General features: G+C 51.1%; 1 protein-coding gene across 1 annotated transcript in view; it reads left to right on the forward strand.

The window, feature by feature from the left end:
• The window catches only part of LOC146822443 (NACHT, LRR and PYD domains-containing protein 12-like), a 341,354-nt gene that overhangs the window by 316,055 nt on the left and 7,279 nt on the right, over window positions 1–18,020 (forward strand). The window contains exons 6-10 of the mRNA XM_085613551.1: window positions 1,792–1,962; window positions 3,472–3,642; window positions 4,236–4,406; window positions 4,490–4,660; window positions 4,758–4,928. Of these exons, the coding sequence (XP_085469677.1) occupies window positions 1,792–1,962; window positions 3,472–3,642; window positions 4,236–4,406; window positions 4,490–4,660; window positions 4,758–4,928 (855 nt within the window). The remainder of the gene's footprint in view (window positions 1–1,791; window positions 1,963–3,471; window positions 3,643–4,235; window positions 4,407–4,489; window positions 4,661–4,757; window positions 4,929–18,020) is intronic.

An 18,020-nucleotide genomic window follows, 5' to 3' on the forward strand; every position in this document is an offset into this window, starting at 1 on the left:
CCCAAATAATGCATCTTCAGGTAAAGTGGGAGAACAGTGACCCTTGATGCCCCACAGTGTGGAGGGATCCTTAAAGAGAGCACCGTATGTACTTATTCCAGGAGGATCAAATGCTGCTGAGCATAAGTTACACAAGTGCTCATCACCATCGCACACAAATGCAGCACTTAAGAGTGACTACACTTCATGAAATAGAGCGACAGGCGTGATGTGTACGCAGGAGCTGTCATAGATTGGAGCTGCAGATATGCACGTATCACTCACCCAAATGAAGTTTACAATTGTGCTAAAATGTCATCACCATTAATGTTTTTTTAGCCTCTCCCTCCAAGGAAGAGGTGCTGACTGAGTTTCTGCTTCCACCCTTTACTCACAACTCTCACATGTGGCAATATTGAGCACTCACAGTTTTTAGAACTTGAAACTACAACTTAATTCTCCCACCCACAGGACTTTGTGGTGACAGTGATGTGCACAGACGTACATGATGAAGACAGAACTGGGCTCACAGGGTTTGGACTTTAATTTCCTTTTTTTCTGTGCTGTGAGCCAAGTGCTGTTCGAAGCTCTGGGATAAAAACCATCTCAGTAAATTAAAGACTTCAGGGCGCTTCTGCCTCTTCCTTGGCTCAGGACTTGTGTGTATATAATGCTCGTCTTCCAACCTTCTCACAGCAGCATCACTGCTCACAACCAGACACTGTGACCGGCTGGAAAATAACTAAACCTTCCCCTCTCAGGAGGTGGCCCCCCAACACAGGTCCAAAATCCTCATGTCCTGCTGGTCACATTGTTGCTTGTGTCACAGAAAGACACCAGGGAAGCAGAGAACTGAACCCAGAAGACTTGTTACTGAGTCTAAACCAGCATCTTGTTCTAGATCACAGGGCACGGCCTGGTCCACGTTCAGTTAAACTATTAAACAAATGTGAGAGACCCCTCTATCCCCTCGGGACCCCCGGCCCGTGCACAGAATAAGACTCAATCTGGCATTAACAATAAGAATTACAACACCTACTGCAACGCCTCTCTGGGGCTCACCCCACCCTGGTGCGCCCCCTCAACTCCTTGTCTGAGTACTGCAAGGGGAGACCCAAGAAGCCTGTAATGGGGGACGCAGAACAAAGCCCCCAGGAAAAGACCAGCATGCACCTCATTCCAGGCAAAGAAGTTACTAGCAGGCTCTGCCTTCCTCTTCCTTGTCTGAATATTCAGCCGTGTTTGCAGTGCTGGGGTCGGTTCCATGAACCGACTCTATGAGGATGACTCTCTCCAAGGCCCGGTACAGCCAGGAAGTGTCAGCCATCTTGGGATTGGAAAGGTCACTTCTTGGAGTAGGAAAGAGACATCTTGCATGTGTAAGAGCGCTGAGTTCACGAGTGCACTCAGGGAAGTTCATGTGGTGATGCCCTTCAGTCGTTGTGTTTTATTATGTGTGCTCCATTACATTTTAATGTCTCTGGGTGGGCTGCCCTCTAAGTGATCCAGTATGTATACACGAACCATACCTACTGTACCCGGGGGTGTAACAAGGAGGATGTCTTTACAATGTCCCTCGTTCACCTACTTTTCTCACTACTAAAAGAGAAAGTGTGACAGCCCCTGACTGACTATTGAGGTGACAGTGGGAGGATCAAAGTGCTTCTTCTGCACCTCAGATCAGAGAGTACTGGGCCATGACAGCTGCTGTTCTGATTATTTATACTTTGTTTTTAATACTCTTAGCAATACATCCGTAGAATTATTAATGTTTTAATCCCCTCTCTCTCTCTCTTTGTCGCACCTTCTTAGCCTCTGGTGGTGTAAGATAACCGATGCTTCTTGTGCAACTCTGGCCGCCGCCCTTCGCTCCAACCGCTCTCTGCTGGAACTGAAGTTGGGTCGCAATGACCTGGGTGACGCTGGTGCGACCCTGATCTGTGACGCCCTGAAGCACCCGGACACCCGGCTGCAGAAGATCAAGTAAGGAGCAGAGGAGAGGGGAGCTTTTCTGTATCATCTGCACTTTTTATTTCCCTCTGCATTCATTGGCTATCAGTGCAGCATCTCTCCTCGATGTGCTTCTTTTACATGCGGATTAGCGCTCTGAAGCCTGTTTGAGGCGCTATCAGCCCCCCCAAGTGCACAGAGTAAACCAATGTCCCCAAAGGATGCAGGTTTTAAGAAGCCTCCCTCCTGCTACATAAGTTTCATTTCTTGTAGATTATGCGGTGCCCACGTCTATTGAATATGCATCTATTCATTGGTTGAAGTCGGGGAGGGTGTAGCTCAAGATCAAACATTACTACCAAAACTAACTACCAAAGAGGTCAGTGCAAAACTAGGAGTGAGTGCTGCCCTGCGCTCCAACAACAGGACTGAAACCAGGTGACGGTAGGAGGGGTACATGAGTTTCTTGTGTACCTCAGATCAGAGAGTTCTGGGCCATGACAGCTGCTGTTCTGATTATTTATAACTTGTTTGTGAGAAGTTGGCCTGATATACACCCATTTCCTTTGTCCAGTTTCGCGCCAGAGCAGGGACTGGTAGCCCCTGTAACCGGATTTAACTGGGCTATGCACAGGGATACCAAATGTGTCCCCACTCCAGACTTAACAGCACTCTTGGAGTGCACCCACCCAGCCCCAATACACTAAAGCCTGTCTGTGAGGCTGCCAGAGTTTTGTCCAGCAGCAGGAGGGCAGACTTGTGTCTGTGGCTGGCAGCATCCATTTTGTGGTGCCCGGGTTCTGTTAAGCTGGTACCGGTGTACCGGTATAGTCATGTTTCTCCCTCTAGTAGGGTGGAATCATACCTCCCACGCCAGTTACTGGTGGGGAGGTATGATTTCAAAGTGTTTGACACCAAACACAACATGTTTCTGTGCAGATGTTTTAAAGTTCGCATTTACCGCGAGGTTATAATGCATTTAAGAGTATATGGTCTGGCTGCATCAAATACAACCCCAAAGAATGGTTTCCAAAGGCTACAGAGGGGCCCTGCTCATGCATGGGAACCCTCTCACATGGAAACCAAGCACTCTGCCTTCAGGATTGTTAAGGCCTGCCATAGGGGTGACTGATAGATTTATATGTGTGTGATTAGAAGTGAAATAGGTAACCTCAATAAGGGGTACATGCACCACCTTACTCAGGCTGCAGTAGCAGACCTGTAGTGTCATTTTGGAAGGCTGCCCAGGGGTGGCATAATACATGCTGCAGCCCCTGATAGGCCTCTGGGGTACCTATGCCCTTGTTACATAGTATACCATATACTAGGGACTCATAAGGGTACCCCAATATCCAATCTGGAGTGTACCTAAAGTACATGGAATCAATTTAGAGTGAAAGCAAATAGGCTGGTGTTCTGATTAGCAGGATCCCAGCCAGACTAAGTCGAAAAACAGTAAAACTGTTTTCAATACTTTCAGTAATAAATCTTTAGAATTGTTAATGTTAATCCCCTCTTTTTCTCTTTATTGCACCTTCGTAGCCTCTATCACTGTTTGATAACCGGTGCTTCCTGTGCAGCTCTGGCCGCTGCCCTTCGCTCCAACCCCTCTCTGCTGGAACTGGTCTTGACTGGGAATAACCTGGGTGACGCTGGTGTATCCCTGATCTGTGATGCCCTGAAGCACCCAGACACACGACTGCAGAAGATCTAGTAAGGAGGGGGGGCTTTTCTGTCTCATCTGCATATCTCCCCTTCTCTCACTGTTTATGGGCTTTGATTAAATCCCTTCCGCAGCAGAAACAGAAACAGTTATTTCTCTTACATGTGGATTTCAAGGTTAGGTCTCTGAAGCCTGTTTGAGGCGCTATCAGCACCCCGAGTGCACGGAGTATTACAATGTCCCCAAAAGGATGCAGATTTTAAGAAGTATCTCCTGCTGCATAAATTTCATTTCTTGTAGATTATGCAGTGCCCACGTCCAGCTGCATCTATTCATGGGTTGAAGTGGGGGAGGCGGGGTGGGGTGAATGTAGCCCAAGATCAAACATTACTACCAAAACTATCTATTAAACAGGTCAGTGTAACACTAGGGGTGAGTGCTGCCCTGCAATCCAACAACATCAGGACTGAAACCAGGTGATAGTGGGAGGGAAAGTGTTTCTTGTGCACCTCAGATCAGAGAGTATTGGGCCATGACAGCTGCTGTTCGGATTATTTGTACCTTGTTTTTAATATTGCTAGTAATAAATCCTTAGAATTCTTAATGGTTTAATCCCCTCTCTCTCTTTATCGCACTTTCTTAGCCTCAATACCTGTGGGATAACCGGTGCTTCCTGCGCAGCTCTGGCCGCCGCCCTTCGCTCCAACCGCTCTTTGCTGGAACTGGTCTTGAGTGGCAATGACCTGGATGACGCTGGTGTATCCGAGCTCTGTGACGCCCTGAAGCACCCAGACACCCGGCTGCAGGAGATGCAGTAAGAAGCAGCGTGGCTTTTATCTATCAGTAGAATTATTATTGTTTTAATCCCCTCTCTCTCGCTTTCTCACACCTTCTTAGCCTCCGTGCCTGTGGGATAACCGGTGCATCCTGTGCAGCTCTGGCCACTGTCCTTCGCTCCAACCGCTCTTTGCTGGAACTGGACTTGAGTCACAATACACTGGGTGACGCTGGTGCGTCCCTGATCTGGGATGCCCTGAAGCACCCAGACACCCGGCTGAGGAAGCTCGAGTAAGAAGCAGGGGGGTGGGAGGGGCGTGGCTTTTATCTATCAGTAGAATTATTATTGTTTTAATCCCCTCTCTCTCTCTTTCTTGCTCCTTCTTAGCCTCAGTCACTGTGGTATAACTGGTGCTTCCTGTGCAGCTCTGGCCGCTGCCGTTCGCTCCAACCGCTCTTTGCTGGAGCTGGACTTGAGGGACAATAAACTGGGTGACGCTGGTGCATCCCTGATCTTTGACGCCCTGAAGCACCCAGACACCCGGCTGCAGAAGATCAAGTAAGGAGCAGAGGGGGGGGGGGGGGGGGGGGTGTTGAGCTTTTCTCTATCATCTGCACTTTCCCTCTGCAGTTTTCCACTACGAGCACAGCCTCACTCCTCCACATCTTTGTATTGCAGTAGGATATTTAGTGTCAGCACCCCAAGAATGGAACAGAATAATGTTCCCAAGAGATGCATGTCTACGTCATTCGTTTACAATGCTTTGATCCATGGCACCGCAGGCCCACCCTATAATTGATTCTTTAGGGTCCGGCTCTCTGCTCTTCCGTTATATTAGAAGGGGACCCTCTTGTTACAGAGTGAGGAGTCACTGTGTATATCCAACTTGTTAGACCTGGCACCTTGGCGTGAGTCTCCCTTCCTCTTTTTGTCGCTGTGCCTCATGTGATTTTATGGTGTTGGCCGCTCAGCGCGCTGTGCCACTGCCAACCAGTGTCGCGGTGCGAGTGCTCCCTTGTAAATTGTATATGTTGGTTGGATTCCATGATTGGATTGTTTGATTTACTATCAGACCCCAGTAAAGTGCGCCAGGCGCGCCAGGGCATGTAAATGCAAACACCGCTGGTGGGCTTGCAGCACGGGTGGTGCCACCCACAGAAGCGGCCGGTAAAATACGTCTAAGGTCTGCCATCGCAGAACCTGCGTGCAGTCTGGTACTGACATGCTGACTGGCAAGTGCCCACACTTGCCGGTCCCTGAAACCTTCCCTTAGCTGCATGTTAGTCACCCCTCTGGTAGGCCCACGGGCAGGGTGCGTTGTGAGCCTAAGGTAGGACAAGCCTGGATGCGTGGCTTGTCCTGGTAGTGAATGACCGCCATTTTGTTGTTCACTACTGCAAGGCTACCCTGTTCTCATAGGCCAGTATGGGCGGCCTGGATTATTACACCCTATGATCCTAACCGACCCAGGGAACATGGTAGAAGATCGAGTTTAGTACGCCTGAACTCGGAATAATAAGGTACATCTTTTCGCAAGGTTTATTTTAGTATTCCGGGTTTGCATATGTCGCTTTTAGAAAGCTGGCCTTTGCTTGCCTAAACATTTCAGCCGCCTCTGCGTGATGTGTATCTGATGTCTGGCTGGTGTGAGTGACAGGGCTGGGGGAACCCAGATGGGCAGGGCTAGGTAGCCTGGTGGTGAATAGGACGATCGACAGGTAGATGGGTGGGAGGAGTGCTCCTAGGCTCTGAATAGGACAGTGCTCTACCACCTCAATGCCGGCTCCGCCCCCTGTGGAGCGTCTGAGGACTCTGCCCTGCACTCTGAAAGAAGAAGCCTGCATCGCGTAAACAAAGTGCTCAGAAACCGGACTGAACTAGGCAAGGGCCCCCCTGGCCTGGGAGAACAAAAGATTTGCTGTATAAATGGAGGAGCCCTGCTCCTGAGAAACTAGATCCGCTTTTGACCAAGAAGAATCTCTGCCTGAGGAGGAGGCACCGGGAAAGCTGTAGGAGGAAGACTGTCCCTATCCTGGGGGATTGGCCTGCAGTGGTGACCTTGCTGCCAAAGGGGAGAAGAGAAACTGTTGCTGAAGACTTTGATTTATTTTTACTTTCAAGACTTGTGCTTTTCCAAAACGATCTCCAAGGGCTTGGAACTGAGCTTGCCCCCTGAACTGAGCCCCAGGACCATTGGGCTCTACCTGATCTTCACTTGCCTGCCGCTGGACTGTGGTGTCCTTTCCCTCGCCGGAGCTGTGACCATCGTGCCCCAGTCCCTCCCTGAGCCGTGACCAGGACTGCTTAGCCGCCCCCGCCTTGGGAAGAGCCTCGCTCGATCGGAGCCGCTCCCCCTACGCTGTGCTGGGCTGCCCCTGTCACCTCGCTCGTTGGAGGCTCGCTGTGCACCTTCACCCTCCCGCCGGAATCGGCGTTTGTGAGCATCTCCAAGCCTCGGACGGCCCGGACCTATCTGCGTGCCCGGCTGCCCCGCTTGTTCACCCGCCTCCTGCAACACCCCGCTCTTGTCGTGAGCCTGAAGATCAGACACCCATCGTGAAGTGTGGGAGCCCCGGACGCCGCCTCGCTCTTCTGTCGAAGAGCCGCTGAAATCCCGCACCCGCCTTTGCGTCAAGAAACAAGGTACTGTACTTACGAACTCGACCGCGAGCTCGCATCGGATCCAGGGTCCGCAACGTTCTGATTTCCCTGTCATCTGAGTTGTGCTTCCCGGTCGCCGCTTCAGCACGGAGTGCGCTGAGGCCTACAGTCACCTTGTGCCCGCCTAAAGAACTTTCCGTAACAAAGAGAACTTTACCGTATTCCTAAGAATTGTGGCCTCATCAGTTTTAACGTTACTGGGCCTTGTATTTGACTCTGCTGAAACTACATAAAAGCTTATTTTTATATACTACCTGATTGGTGTCCATTTGTGGTGCATGCAAGGGGTTTACTGTATGTGTAATTCCAATTGCTTAACCGTGTACGCCTGAGACTTAGCCTAGACTGCTCGCGCCACGCACCTAGAGGGTGAGCAGGGGTTATTCTGGGGAGTCATCCTTCGCCCTGACAAGAAGTAAAGGGTCCCTGCTTGTTGTGGGTTCACACCTGCGTCAACCAGAGCCCCCTCATTTCTAACATTGGTGGCAGCGGTGAAGATTTACGGATTTGCATTTGTGGTTTGCATGTAGTGAATCACTGATCACCACGTAGTGAGAGCAGACCAGTAACACAGCCACAAGACCAGCATTTGTTTTTGTTTTGCCAAGAATCTCCGTTGTTAAAGCCATGCCTGGTTCACTGTCCGCCGGAAGGGCGGCTTCTATAATCTCTGGATTTGAGGACGTAGATTGGGAAGAAGACGCACTTCAGCATCATACCAATGAAGAATTGAAAGGTTTTTGCTCCAAGTTCAGGATTGCCCAAACTGGATTAAAAAACAAGGCCCAACTGGTGAAGGCGCTGAGGGCCTGGTATGAGTCAAAGGCACCAGAGAATCAGGTGGAAGTGGTTCCACCAGAAAGTGTCCATGAGTTTGGCAGAGGCCTGTCGCCAGAAGAGTTGGCAGACAGGGCAGCAACCCGGGCACACGAGGTGGAGATGGCAAAACTTCATGGGCAGATGGATATGGAAAAACAAAGATTAGCCATGGAAGAAAAGAAACTACAATTGGAGCATGACATGAAGCTGAGGGAGCTGGAGCTGAAAGCAAAAAGTTTGGAGCTTAATCCCTCTGGTGGCAGCACACCGCCAGTACCGGCGGAACCAAGAGTTTATATTCCCAAGGATGTAGTGAAGGAGTTCTTCAAGAATGACGACAACGGGCAGTGGTTCAGAGCCTACGAGGTAGCCATGTCTTCCCACCGGGTCCCTGAGAAAGATTGGGGAGCGGGGTTGTGGGGACGGTTCCTGAGTGAAGGGCCGGACACACTGTTAGATTTACCTGCTGATGTTCATAATTCTTATGCCCATATGAAGGAAGCATTGATGGCTAGGTATGGGTTGACCCCTGAGTTATATAGACAGAGGTTCAGGGGTTGCACTAAGATTCCCAATAGTACGTATGTGGAGTATGTGACTTTCTTTTGCAGAGCGCTGGATGGTTGGGTAAAGGGTAGTAAGGTAAATGATTATCAAGGGCTTCTTGATTTAATGGCATGGGAGCACTTGTCCAGTAATTGTTTTCCTGAGCTATGCCAGCACCTGATAGATAGTAGGCTGACTAACCCGAGGAAGCTTGCTGAGGAGGCGGACCGCTGGGTCAGTACCAGGGTCCACAAGGGTACCGTGGGAGATTCCGCCAAAGGTGGGCAGGGTCCCCAGCAGAAGAGTGGGGGGGACAGGGGTAAACAGAAGCAGTTCCAAAAAGGGCCCCAAAATAGTCCCCAAGGGAACCAAGGGAAGGGTTCTCAGCCTCCCCCACCCCAGAAACGACCGGGGCCCCGACAGGTCCTCCTGTTCAGAAGGGGCCCGTAAGATGTTACAGGTGTAACAATTTGGGGCATTTTGCCTCTGATGTAAAGTGTCCGTTGTTGGTAAACCAGCACCCACTGGTGCTCCATCCCGGCAGGTGACTAGTGTAGCCTTGGGGGAGGAGAGGGATGTCCAAGGTGGGTGGGGTCCCGCAGAGATGTCCCTGGTCTCGCTAGGAGACCGTGAAGTGGTCCCTCCAACCCAGCTGCCTGAGAACACTAAGAAGTACAGGCAGTGGGTGACCATAAATGGCCATAGGGTGGAAGCTCTTAGAGATACAGGAGCCAGTGTGACAGCTGTCAGGTGTCACCTGGTGTCTCAGGAGCAGGTGGTCCCCAATGCATTCTATCCCGTTGTCGCCGCTGACAACACAGAGAGGCACTGCAAGGTGGCTCAGGTTCCCTTTGAGTGGGGGGGGGGTCTCTGGTACTCTTCAGGTAGCTGTGAGGCCCGCCATGCCTGTAGACTGTTTGTTAGGGAACGATTTGGAGAGCTCACCTTGGGCTAAGGTGGAGCGGAGTGCTCACCTGGAGATGTTGGGTATGCCGGATTGGGCGTGTGTCACCACGCGGTCCATGGCAGCCAGTAGAGGTACTCAAGAGGTCCCGGAGCCTGAGAGGGAGGCCCAGGAACCGGCCTCAGAGAGAAGGAGCAAGGGGCGCGGGAAGCCGGCCCCTGAAGTTCCCACGGTCCAGGAGGAGGCAGACCTCGAGGGGGATGCCCTGGAGCCTACAGGGGAACAGATAGCTGAACTGGGAGACCTGCCGGAGCTGACCCATTGGCAGCAGGAAGGGGGTCCCACCAGGGAGGACTTTTGCAAGGCACAGAAGGAGTTCCCTTCTCTCATAGGTATGCGGCAGCAGGCTGCAGACCAGGCCGCAGGTGATCAGTCAGGATCACATTTCGTTTACTGGGAGAACGACCTCCTATATACAGAGCCTAAGGTTGCTGAGCCTGGCTCAGCCCGTGCGCTGGTGGTACCCCAGGACTTCAGTGCCTTCCTACTGGGGCTGGCTCACGATGTGCCATTGGCAGGGCATTTGGGGCAGGACAAGACCTTTGAAAGGCTTGTCACCCACCTTTATTGGCCTCAAATGCGCAGGAGTTCAGATACTCACTGCAGGACATGCCAGACTTGCCAGGCAAGTGGAAAGAGTGGAAGGAAGCAGAAGGCTCCACTCCAGCCATTCCCTGTGGTCGGTACTCCATTCCAGCGAGTGGGGATTGACATTGTAGGGCCACTGGACCCCAGGACAGCGATGGGCAATAGGTTCATCCTGGTCCTGGTGGACTATGCCACCCGGTACCCGGAAGCCATCCCTCTGAGGACAGTGACGGCCCCCCGTGGTGGGACGGGCACTGATGGGAATTTTCTCCCGAGTGGGATTCCCTCTAGAGGTGGTGTCTGACCGAGGTACCAATTTCATGTCCAAGTACATGAAATCTCTTTGGCAAGAGTGTGGTGTAACCTACAAGTTCACCACACCTTACCACCCCCAAGGAAACGGGTTGGTTGAGAGATTCAACCGAACCCTCAAAGGCATGATAATGGGCCTAGAAGGACGCATGAGGCGTAAGTGGGACGTCCTCTTACCATGCCTTCTCTTCGCTTACCGTGAGGTGCCACAGAAGTCTCTGGGGTTCAGTCCCTTTGAGCTTCTGTATGGTCACCCAGTCAGAGGACCTCAAAGTCTGGTCAAGGAAGGCTGGGAGCAATCTCCCAGGAAACCTCCCCAGAATGTATATAGCTACATGCTGGCCTTCAGGAATCAGACTAGGCGTTTCAGGCAACTTGCTGAGGCAAATCTGGATGCCAGCCAGGAGGAGATGAAGCGGTGGTACGACCAGAATGCCACTCTGGTAGAGCTTCAGCCTGGGCAGAAAGTATGGGTCTTGGCCCCCGTGGAGCCGTGTGCGCTCCAGGATAAGTGGACCGGTCCCTTCGAGGTGGTGGAGCGCAAGAGTCCTGTTACCTACGTGGTGGACCTGAAGTCTCCCAGGAACCCCTTACGGGTCCTACATGTCAACCGCCTCAAGCCCCACTTGGAGAGGTCCCAAGTGGGCATGCTCTTGGCAACAGATGCTGGGATGGAAGAGGAGACCGAACCTCTTCCTGACCTCCTGTCGGCCAAGGAGCAAGATGGGTCAGTGGATGGTGTCATCCTCTCTTTCACCCTGACCCCGGAGCAACAGAATGATTGTCGCCAGTTGCTGGGACAATTTTCTGATCTGTTTTCCCTGGTCCCTGGTGTCACTGATTGGTGCGTCCATGATGTGGACACTGGGGATAGTCCACCTGTGCGGCACAAGGCCTACAGGGTGACTGACAGGGTGAGGACATGCATCAAGGAGGAGGTCTCCAAGATGTTTGCACTCGGGGTAATTGAGTCTTCTAGCAGTCCTTGGGCCAGCCCCGTGGTCTTGGTCCCAAAGGCTGCAGCGCCGGGAGCCACACCCGAACTCCGGTTCTGTGTGGACTACAGAGGACTCAATTCAGTCACTAGGGCTGACGCACACCCCATCCCCAGAGCTGATGAGCTCATCGATCGGCTAGGGGCTGCCAACTACCTCAGCACGTTTGATTTAACGTCTGGGTATTGGCAGATCGCCTTGACCGAGGGGGCCAAAGAGAGGTCAGCATTTTCCACCCCAGATGGGCACTACCAGTTCCGGGTTATGCCATTTGGGATGAAGAATGCCCCTGCCACCTTCCAGAGATTGGTCAACCAGGTGTTGGCTGGGCTGGACTCGTTCAGTGCAGCCTACCTGGATGACATCGCAGTGTTCAGCTCCACTTGGGAAGAACACCTGCGACACCTCTGGGAAGTGTTGATGGCGCTGCGCAAGGCAGGCCTCACGATCAAGGCGAGTAAGTGCCAGATCAGGCAGGGTTCCGTGGTGTACTTGGGACACCAAGTTGGGAGTGGCCAGGTGGCACCCCTTCAGCCCAAGATAGAAACCATCCTGAATTGGGAGGCACCCAAAACCCAGACGGAGGTGAGAGCCTTCCTAGGTCTCACCGGGTACTACAGGAGGTTTGTCAAGGGGTATGGCAACATGGTTGCCCCCTTGACGGCGCTGACTTCGAAGAAGCAGCCCAGGAAAGTGATCTGGACTGACACCTGTCAGAAAGCTTTTGAGACCTTGAAAACTGCTATGTGCACGGCGCCCGTGCTCTTGGCTCCCAACTTCTCCAAAGAGTTTATCGTTCAGACAGACGCTTCAGAGCATGGTGTGGGGGCTGTTCTTTCACAGATTAATGAGGAGGGCCTAGATCAACCCGTAGCCTTTCTTAGCAGGAGGTTACTTCCACGGGAACAGAGGTGGAGTGCTATTGAGCGTGAGGCATTTGCTGTGGTCTGGGCGCTGAAGAAGCTAAGACCCTACTTGTTTGGGTCTCACTTCCGGGTTCAGACGGACCACAGGCCCCTCAGATGGTTGATGCATATGAGGGGTGAGAATCCAAAGCTGTTGAGGTGGTCCATTTCCCTACAGGGGATGGATTTCATGGTGGAACATCGCCCTGGTACAAATCACGCCAATGCTGACGGTCTGTCCAGATTTTTCCGCCTTAGTGATGAGGAACTCCCTGGGGTAGGGTAGTTCTCCCCACTTTTCAGCTGGAGGGGACACGTGTTAGACCTGGCACCTTGGCGTGAGTCTCCCTTCCTCTTTTTGTCGCTGTGCCTCATGTGATTTTATGGTGTTGGCCGCTCAGCGCGCTGTGCCACTGCCAACCAGTGTCGCGGTGCGAGTGCTCCCTTGTAAATTGTATATGTTGGTTGGATTCCATGATTGGATTGTTTGATTTACTATCAGACCCCAGTAAAGTGCGCCAGGAGCGCCAGGGCATGTAAATGCAAACACCGCTGGTGGGCTTGCAGCACGGGTTGTGCCACCCACAGAAGCGGCCGGTAAAATACGTCTAAGGTCTGCCATCGCAGAACCTGCATGCAGTCTGGTACTGACATGCTGACTGGCAAGTGCCCACCCTTGCCGGTCCCTGAAACCTTCCCTTAGCTGCATGTTAGTCACCCCTCTGGTAGGCCCACGGGCAGGGTTCGTTGTGAGCCTAAGGTAGGACAAGCCTGGATGCGTGGCTTGTCCTGGTAGTGAATGACCGCCATTTTGTTGTTCACTACTGCAAGGCTACCCTGTTCTCATAGGCCAGTATGGGCGGCCTGGATTATTACACCCTATGATCCTAACCGACCCAGGGAACATGGTAGAAGATCGAGTTTAGTACGCCTGAACTCGGAATAATAAGGTACATCTTTTCGCAAGGTTTATTTTAGTATTCCGGGTTTGCAAATGTCGCTTTTAGAAAGCTGGCCTTTGCTTGCCTAAACATTTCAGCCGCCTCTGCGTGATGTGTATCTGATGTCTGGCTGGTGTGAGTGACAGGGCTGGGGGAACCCAGATGGGCAGGGCTAGGTAGCCTGGTGGTGAATAGGACGATCGACAGGTAGATGGGTGGGAGGAGTGCTCCTAGGCTCTGAACAGGACAGTGCTCTACCACCTCAATGCCGGCTCCGCCCCCTGTGGAGCGTCTGAGGACTCTGCCCTGCACTCTGAAAGAAGAAGCCTGCATCGCGTAAACAAAGTGCTCAGAAACCGGACTGAACTAGGCAAGGGCCCCCTGGCCTGGGAGAACAAAAGATTTGCTGTATAAATGGAGGAGCCCTGCTCCTGAGAAACTAGATCCGCTTTTGACCAAGAAGAATCTCTGCCTGAGGAGGAGGCACCGGGAAAGCTGTGGGAGGAAGACTGTCCCTATCCTGGGGGATTGGCCTGCAGTGGTGACCTTGCTGCCAAAGGGGAGAAGAGAAACTGTTGCTGAAGACTTTGATTTATTTTTACTTTCAAGACTTGTGCTTTTCCAAAACGATCTCCAAGGGCTTGGAACTGAGCTTGCCCCCTGAACTGAGCCCCAGGACCATTGGGCTCTACCTGATCTTCACTCGCCTGCCGCTGGACTGTGGTGTCCTTTCCCTCGCCGGAGCTGTGACCCTCGTGCCCCAGTCCCTCCCTGAGCCGTGACTAGGACTGCTTAGCCGCCCCCGCCTTGGGAAGAGCCTCGCTCGATCAGAGCCGCTCCCCCTACACTGTGCTGGGCTGCCCCTGTCACCTCGCTCGTTGGAGGCTCGCTGTGCACCTTCACCCTCCCGCCGGAATCGGCGTTTGTGAGCATCTCCAAGCCTCGGATGGCCCGGACGTATCTGCGTGCCCGGCTGCCCCGCTTGTTCACCCGCCACCTGCAACACCCCGCTCTTGTCGTGAGCCTGAAGATCAGACACCCATCGTGAAGTGTGGGAGCCCCGGACGCCGCCTCGCTCTTCTGTCGAAGAGCCGCTGAAATCCCGCACCCGCCTTTGCGTCAAGAAACAAGGTACTGTACTTACGAACTCGACCGCGAGCTCGCATCGGATCCAGGGTCCGCAACGTTCTGATTTCCCTGTCATCTGCCATGTGCTTCCCGGTCGCCGCTTCAGCACGGAGTGTGCGGAGGCTTACAGTCGCCTTGTGCCCGCCTAAAGAACTTTCCGTAACAAAGAGAACTTTACCGTATTCCTAAGAATTGTGGCCTCATCAGTTTTAACGTTACTGGGCCTTGTATTTGACTCTGCTGAAACTACATAAAAGCTTATTTTTATATACTACCGGATTGGTGTCCGTTTGTGGTGCATGCAAGGGGTTTACTGTATGTGTAATTGCAATTGCTTAACCGTGTACGCCTGAGACTTAGCCTAGACTGCTCGCGCCACGCACCTAGAGGGTGAGCAGGGGTTATTCTGGGGAGTCATCCTTCGCCCTGACAAGAAGTAAAGGGTCCCTGCTTGTTGTGGGTTCACACCTGCGTCAACCAGAGCCCCCTCATTTCTAACATAATTCATCTAGTGAAAGTTTATTTTCCGATCCAAACCATTTGCTCTCGATCACTGAACTTCCCCTTCACCTTCTGGTTTACTCTCAACCTGACCATTCGCTTGAGGTCTCCACAGAGCCGCTCTTTCTTTCTGGACTCCAGTTCTCCTTCGATCAAACTGTCCTCCATTACCCAACACTCGATGCCAAGAATCCTCTTTTTAATGTAAACATTTTCTTAGAAGTGACGAGCACTTCTGAAGTCCCCTTCTCACAAAGCCCTTTGTTTGATCGTTCACTTATATCATTGAAGGCTGATCTCAAGCATGTAAAAGGTCCGCAGGCCCGAAGAATGGTGACCGGTATCCCCCATACGTGACTGGGTATTTCCACGTAGTTCAGTGGTGGTTGTAGGACAGTCTGTTCACATCAGTGTTTACACATCTGTAGCACTCGTTCACTTCCTCTTATAGTTAGGTAGGGTGACCGTGCTCTGAGCCTCAACAAACCGCACCTCTTATTCCAACAGCAGCGTCTTGTTCCTGCTCCGGCTGTGGGATGTGTGGTGTGGGATGTGGGATTTGGGCTGTGAGATGTGGGATGTGGTCCACCCTGACCAAGCAGCAGATTACTGGCTCTTGTCATGTGATTTCAGCATCCATGAACCTGGACAGAAGGCGTCTAGCAGGGGTTGGTGCACATGCAGCTGTGTGAGAGGGCCACCACTCTGGGGCCTGCAGGGGTCAGTACTGTGACTCTTTTTGTTCCCCGTGTAGGTCAGTGCTGAGAGGGTTCATCAGGCCTTGCATCCTTCAGTGACATCAGACTAGGAGTTCCATCATTCATTTGAGTGTGCTTCTTGGCTCTTGTTAACTAGGCCTCAGTCAGTCATTGTCAGCCATCTTGTTTACAATGGACGCCTCCCACTTCCCAGTTCCATTGTTATTATTTCGGCATCATAGTCAAGCAGGGCTGTATTTATTTATTTTCTGCTGAAGTTATTCTTTCTGTGCTCGAAGAACACTTCCTACAGGTGCCTCGTGAAGTTACAATTTCGAAGAAGCTTTCAATCACAGCTGCTCCATGTGAACAAAAATATGTTGAGGTGGTGGAGGACACTTGAAACATCCCTGTAGAACCGAGGGGGCAGCAGACAAGTCTGCAGTCCTGGGTGCAGTTCAGACACTGATAATCCTACGGATGTGCCTCCAGCTGGGGGGTTGGGCAACACTGAGGAGCCCTGAGTACCCTCAGAGCAAGTACAGACGGTCTCATCCTCACAGCGAGGACAAATCTTTCACCTCTGTGTGGATCATGCAGAAGGCATTTTTCACAAAAATTGCGAGACTTTTAGAATTCATAAGTATTTTAATTTATAGCTGAGTTTACAGCTTTTAAAAATTGTTTCATGACCGAGTCCTGCTCTGCCTTGGATTACGATGTATGTTGATGAATTTGGATTAAATAGTTTAATTGTCAAATTAAATGTAAGTTTGATTATATAATTTTTTTTATTCTGGCTGTGTGTTGCAAGCATAAGATGATGGAAGATGAGGCATTTGTTGCAGATAATCCCAAGAAAGGTGGCAGGTCATTCAGAGGGAACCCACTGTTTTCCAGACACACTCTAGTCCTTTGGGACTGACTGCCCCAGGGGGTGAAACACAAATAGCACACGATGCAGTGAGAGCAAGAGGGAGCTCAGCACCACTGAGAGGACTGGAAGAGATCCCAGTCCAGCGAGTGGGTGTGAAAGATGCCGACCATAGACCTGGAGGTTTGAGCAGCCGCAAGCATATCTGATATCCTTATTAGAATCCCGAAGGTTGGCTATTGATAACCTCAAGGTAGAGATCGAGGAATCAAAGGCATTAAAAGTGAGGACAAAACCAACTGAAACTCTGGCGATAGCAGTGAAAGCAAGAGCCAACCAGTCAAGCCTCACACAATCAACCTCTCCAGAGTGAATTAAAGTTCAGTGTCCCTGTAATCACCACACTGCCTCTGGGGTCACAGGAAGGGGCTTCCATTGATTTAATTCAACCAGTTGTTAAATCTCCTCATGGAGCCCACACTGCAGAACGAAAAGTCATCCATTGAGCGAGTCCTTTCAGCTGTGTACTGACTTTATTCATCAGTGCAGGCGTATGCTGTTCTGAGACACACACAAAGAGCTGAGCGTAAACCCATCCACAGGAGCGAGGCAGCGCTACAGATCTGGGAAAGGGAATGAGGAGTCCTGAGGTCAGATGTACTAGTCCACTTCCTTAGGTATCTTTCTATCGCCTTACCAGATTGTGGATCTCATTAACGGAGGGATGAGGGATATCACTTGTACCTGCCTATGAGGTGTGAGGAGCAGGTGGGACATCACTTGTACCTGCCTATGAGGTGTGAGGAGCAGGTGGGACATCACTTGTACCTGCCCATGAGGTGTGAGGAGCAGGTGGGATATCACTTGTACCTGCCTAAGAGGTGTGAGGAGCAGGTGGGATAGCACTTGTACCTGCCTATGAGGTGAGGAGCAGGTGGGACATCACTTGTACCTGCCTATGAGTTGTGGGGAGCAGGTGGGACATAACGTTTACCTGCCTATGAGGTGTGAGGAGCAGGTGGGACATTACTTGTACCTGCCTATGAGGTGTGAGGAGCAGGTGAGACATCACTTGTACCTGCCTATGAGGTATGAGGAGCAGGTGAGACATCACTTGTACCTGCCTATGAGGTGTGAGGAGCAGGTGGGACATCACTTGTACCTGCCTATGAGGTGTGATGTGCAGGTGGGATATCACTTGTGGCAAAAAAGAAGGGAATTACCCTAATACTAAGAAAAGGGATGGGGTAGTAAGTTAGAAAAACTCAAAGTCCCTGATCAAATATTAATATTTTGGGTAAAAATCTTGGTATTAAAGAGCATGCCTCAATATGGATCATGTGCTATAACAGGACATTGACATTATAGCAGAACTATGCAATCAATATCATAATCAATATCATAAGGTATGTCAGTGTGCAGTAAATTATTTCAACAAATTACATTGAGGATATGATCAATATGTAAAGAAAAAAAAGTATTTTATAAAAACATATGTGCAAAAGAGAGAGACATGACAATTCTCACAAGATTAAAAACATCTTCTCATTTGAGAAGTTACAATACATATGATTCCACATTAAAATTGACGAAAAAAGTAGTCGACGCGGCATTTCGGTGAAATGAAATTCCTTCACCTTCTTCAGGACAAAGTTTTCATAAAAGGTCTATTAGAGTTCAAGAAAAATAAGGCTTCTCTAAGACTTAAATTACTTGAT

Source organism: Triturus cristatus, chromosome 6, assembly GCF_964204655.1.
Source record: "Triturus cristatus chromosome 6, aTriCri1.1, whole genome shotgun sequence".
In the NCBI taxonomy this organism is placed as follows: Eukaryota; Metazoa; Chordata; class Amphibia; order Caudata; family Salamandridae; genus Triturus; species Triturus cristatus.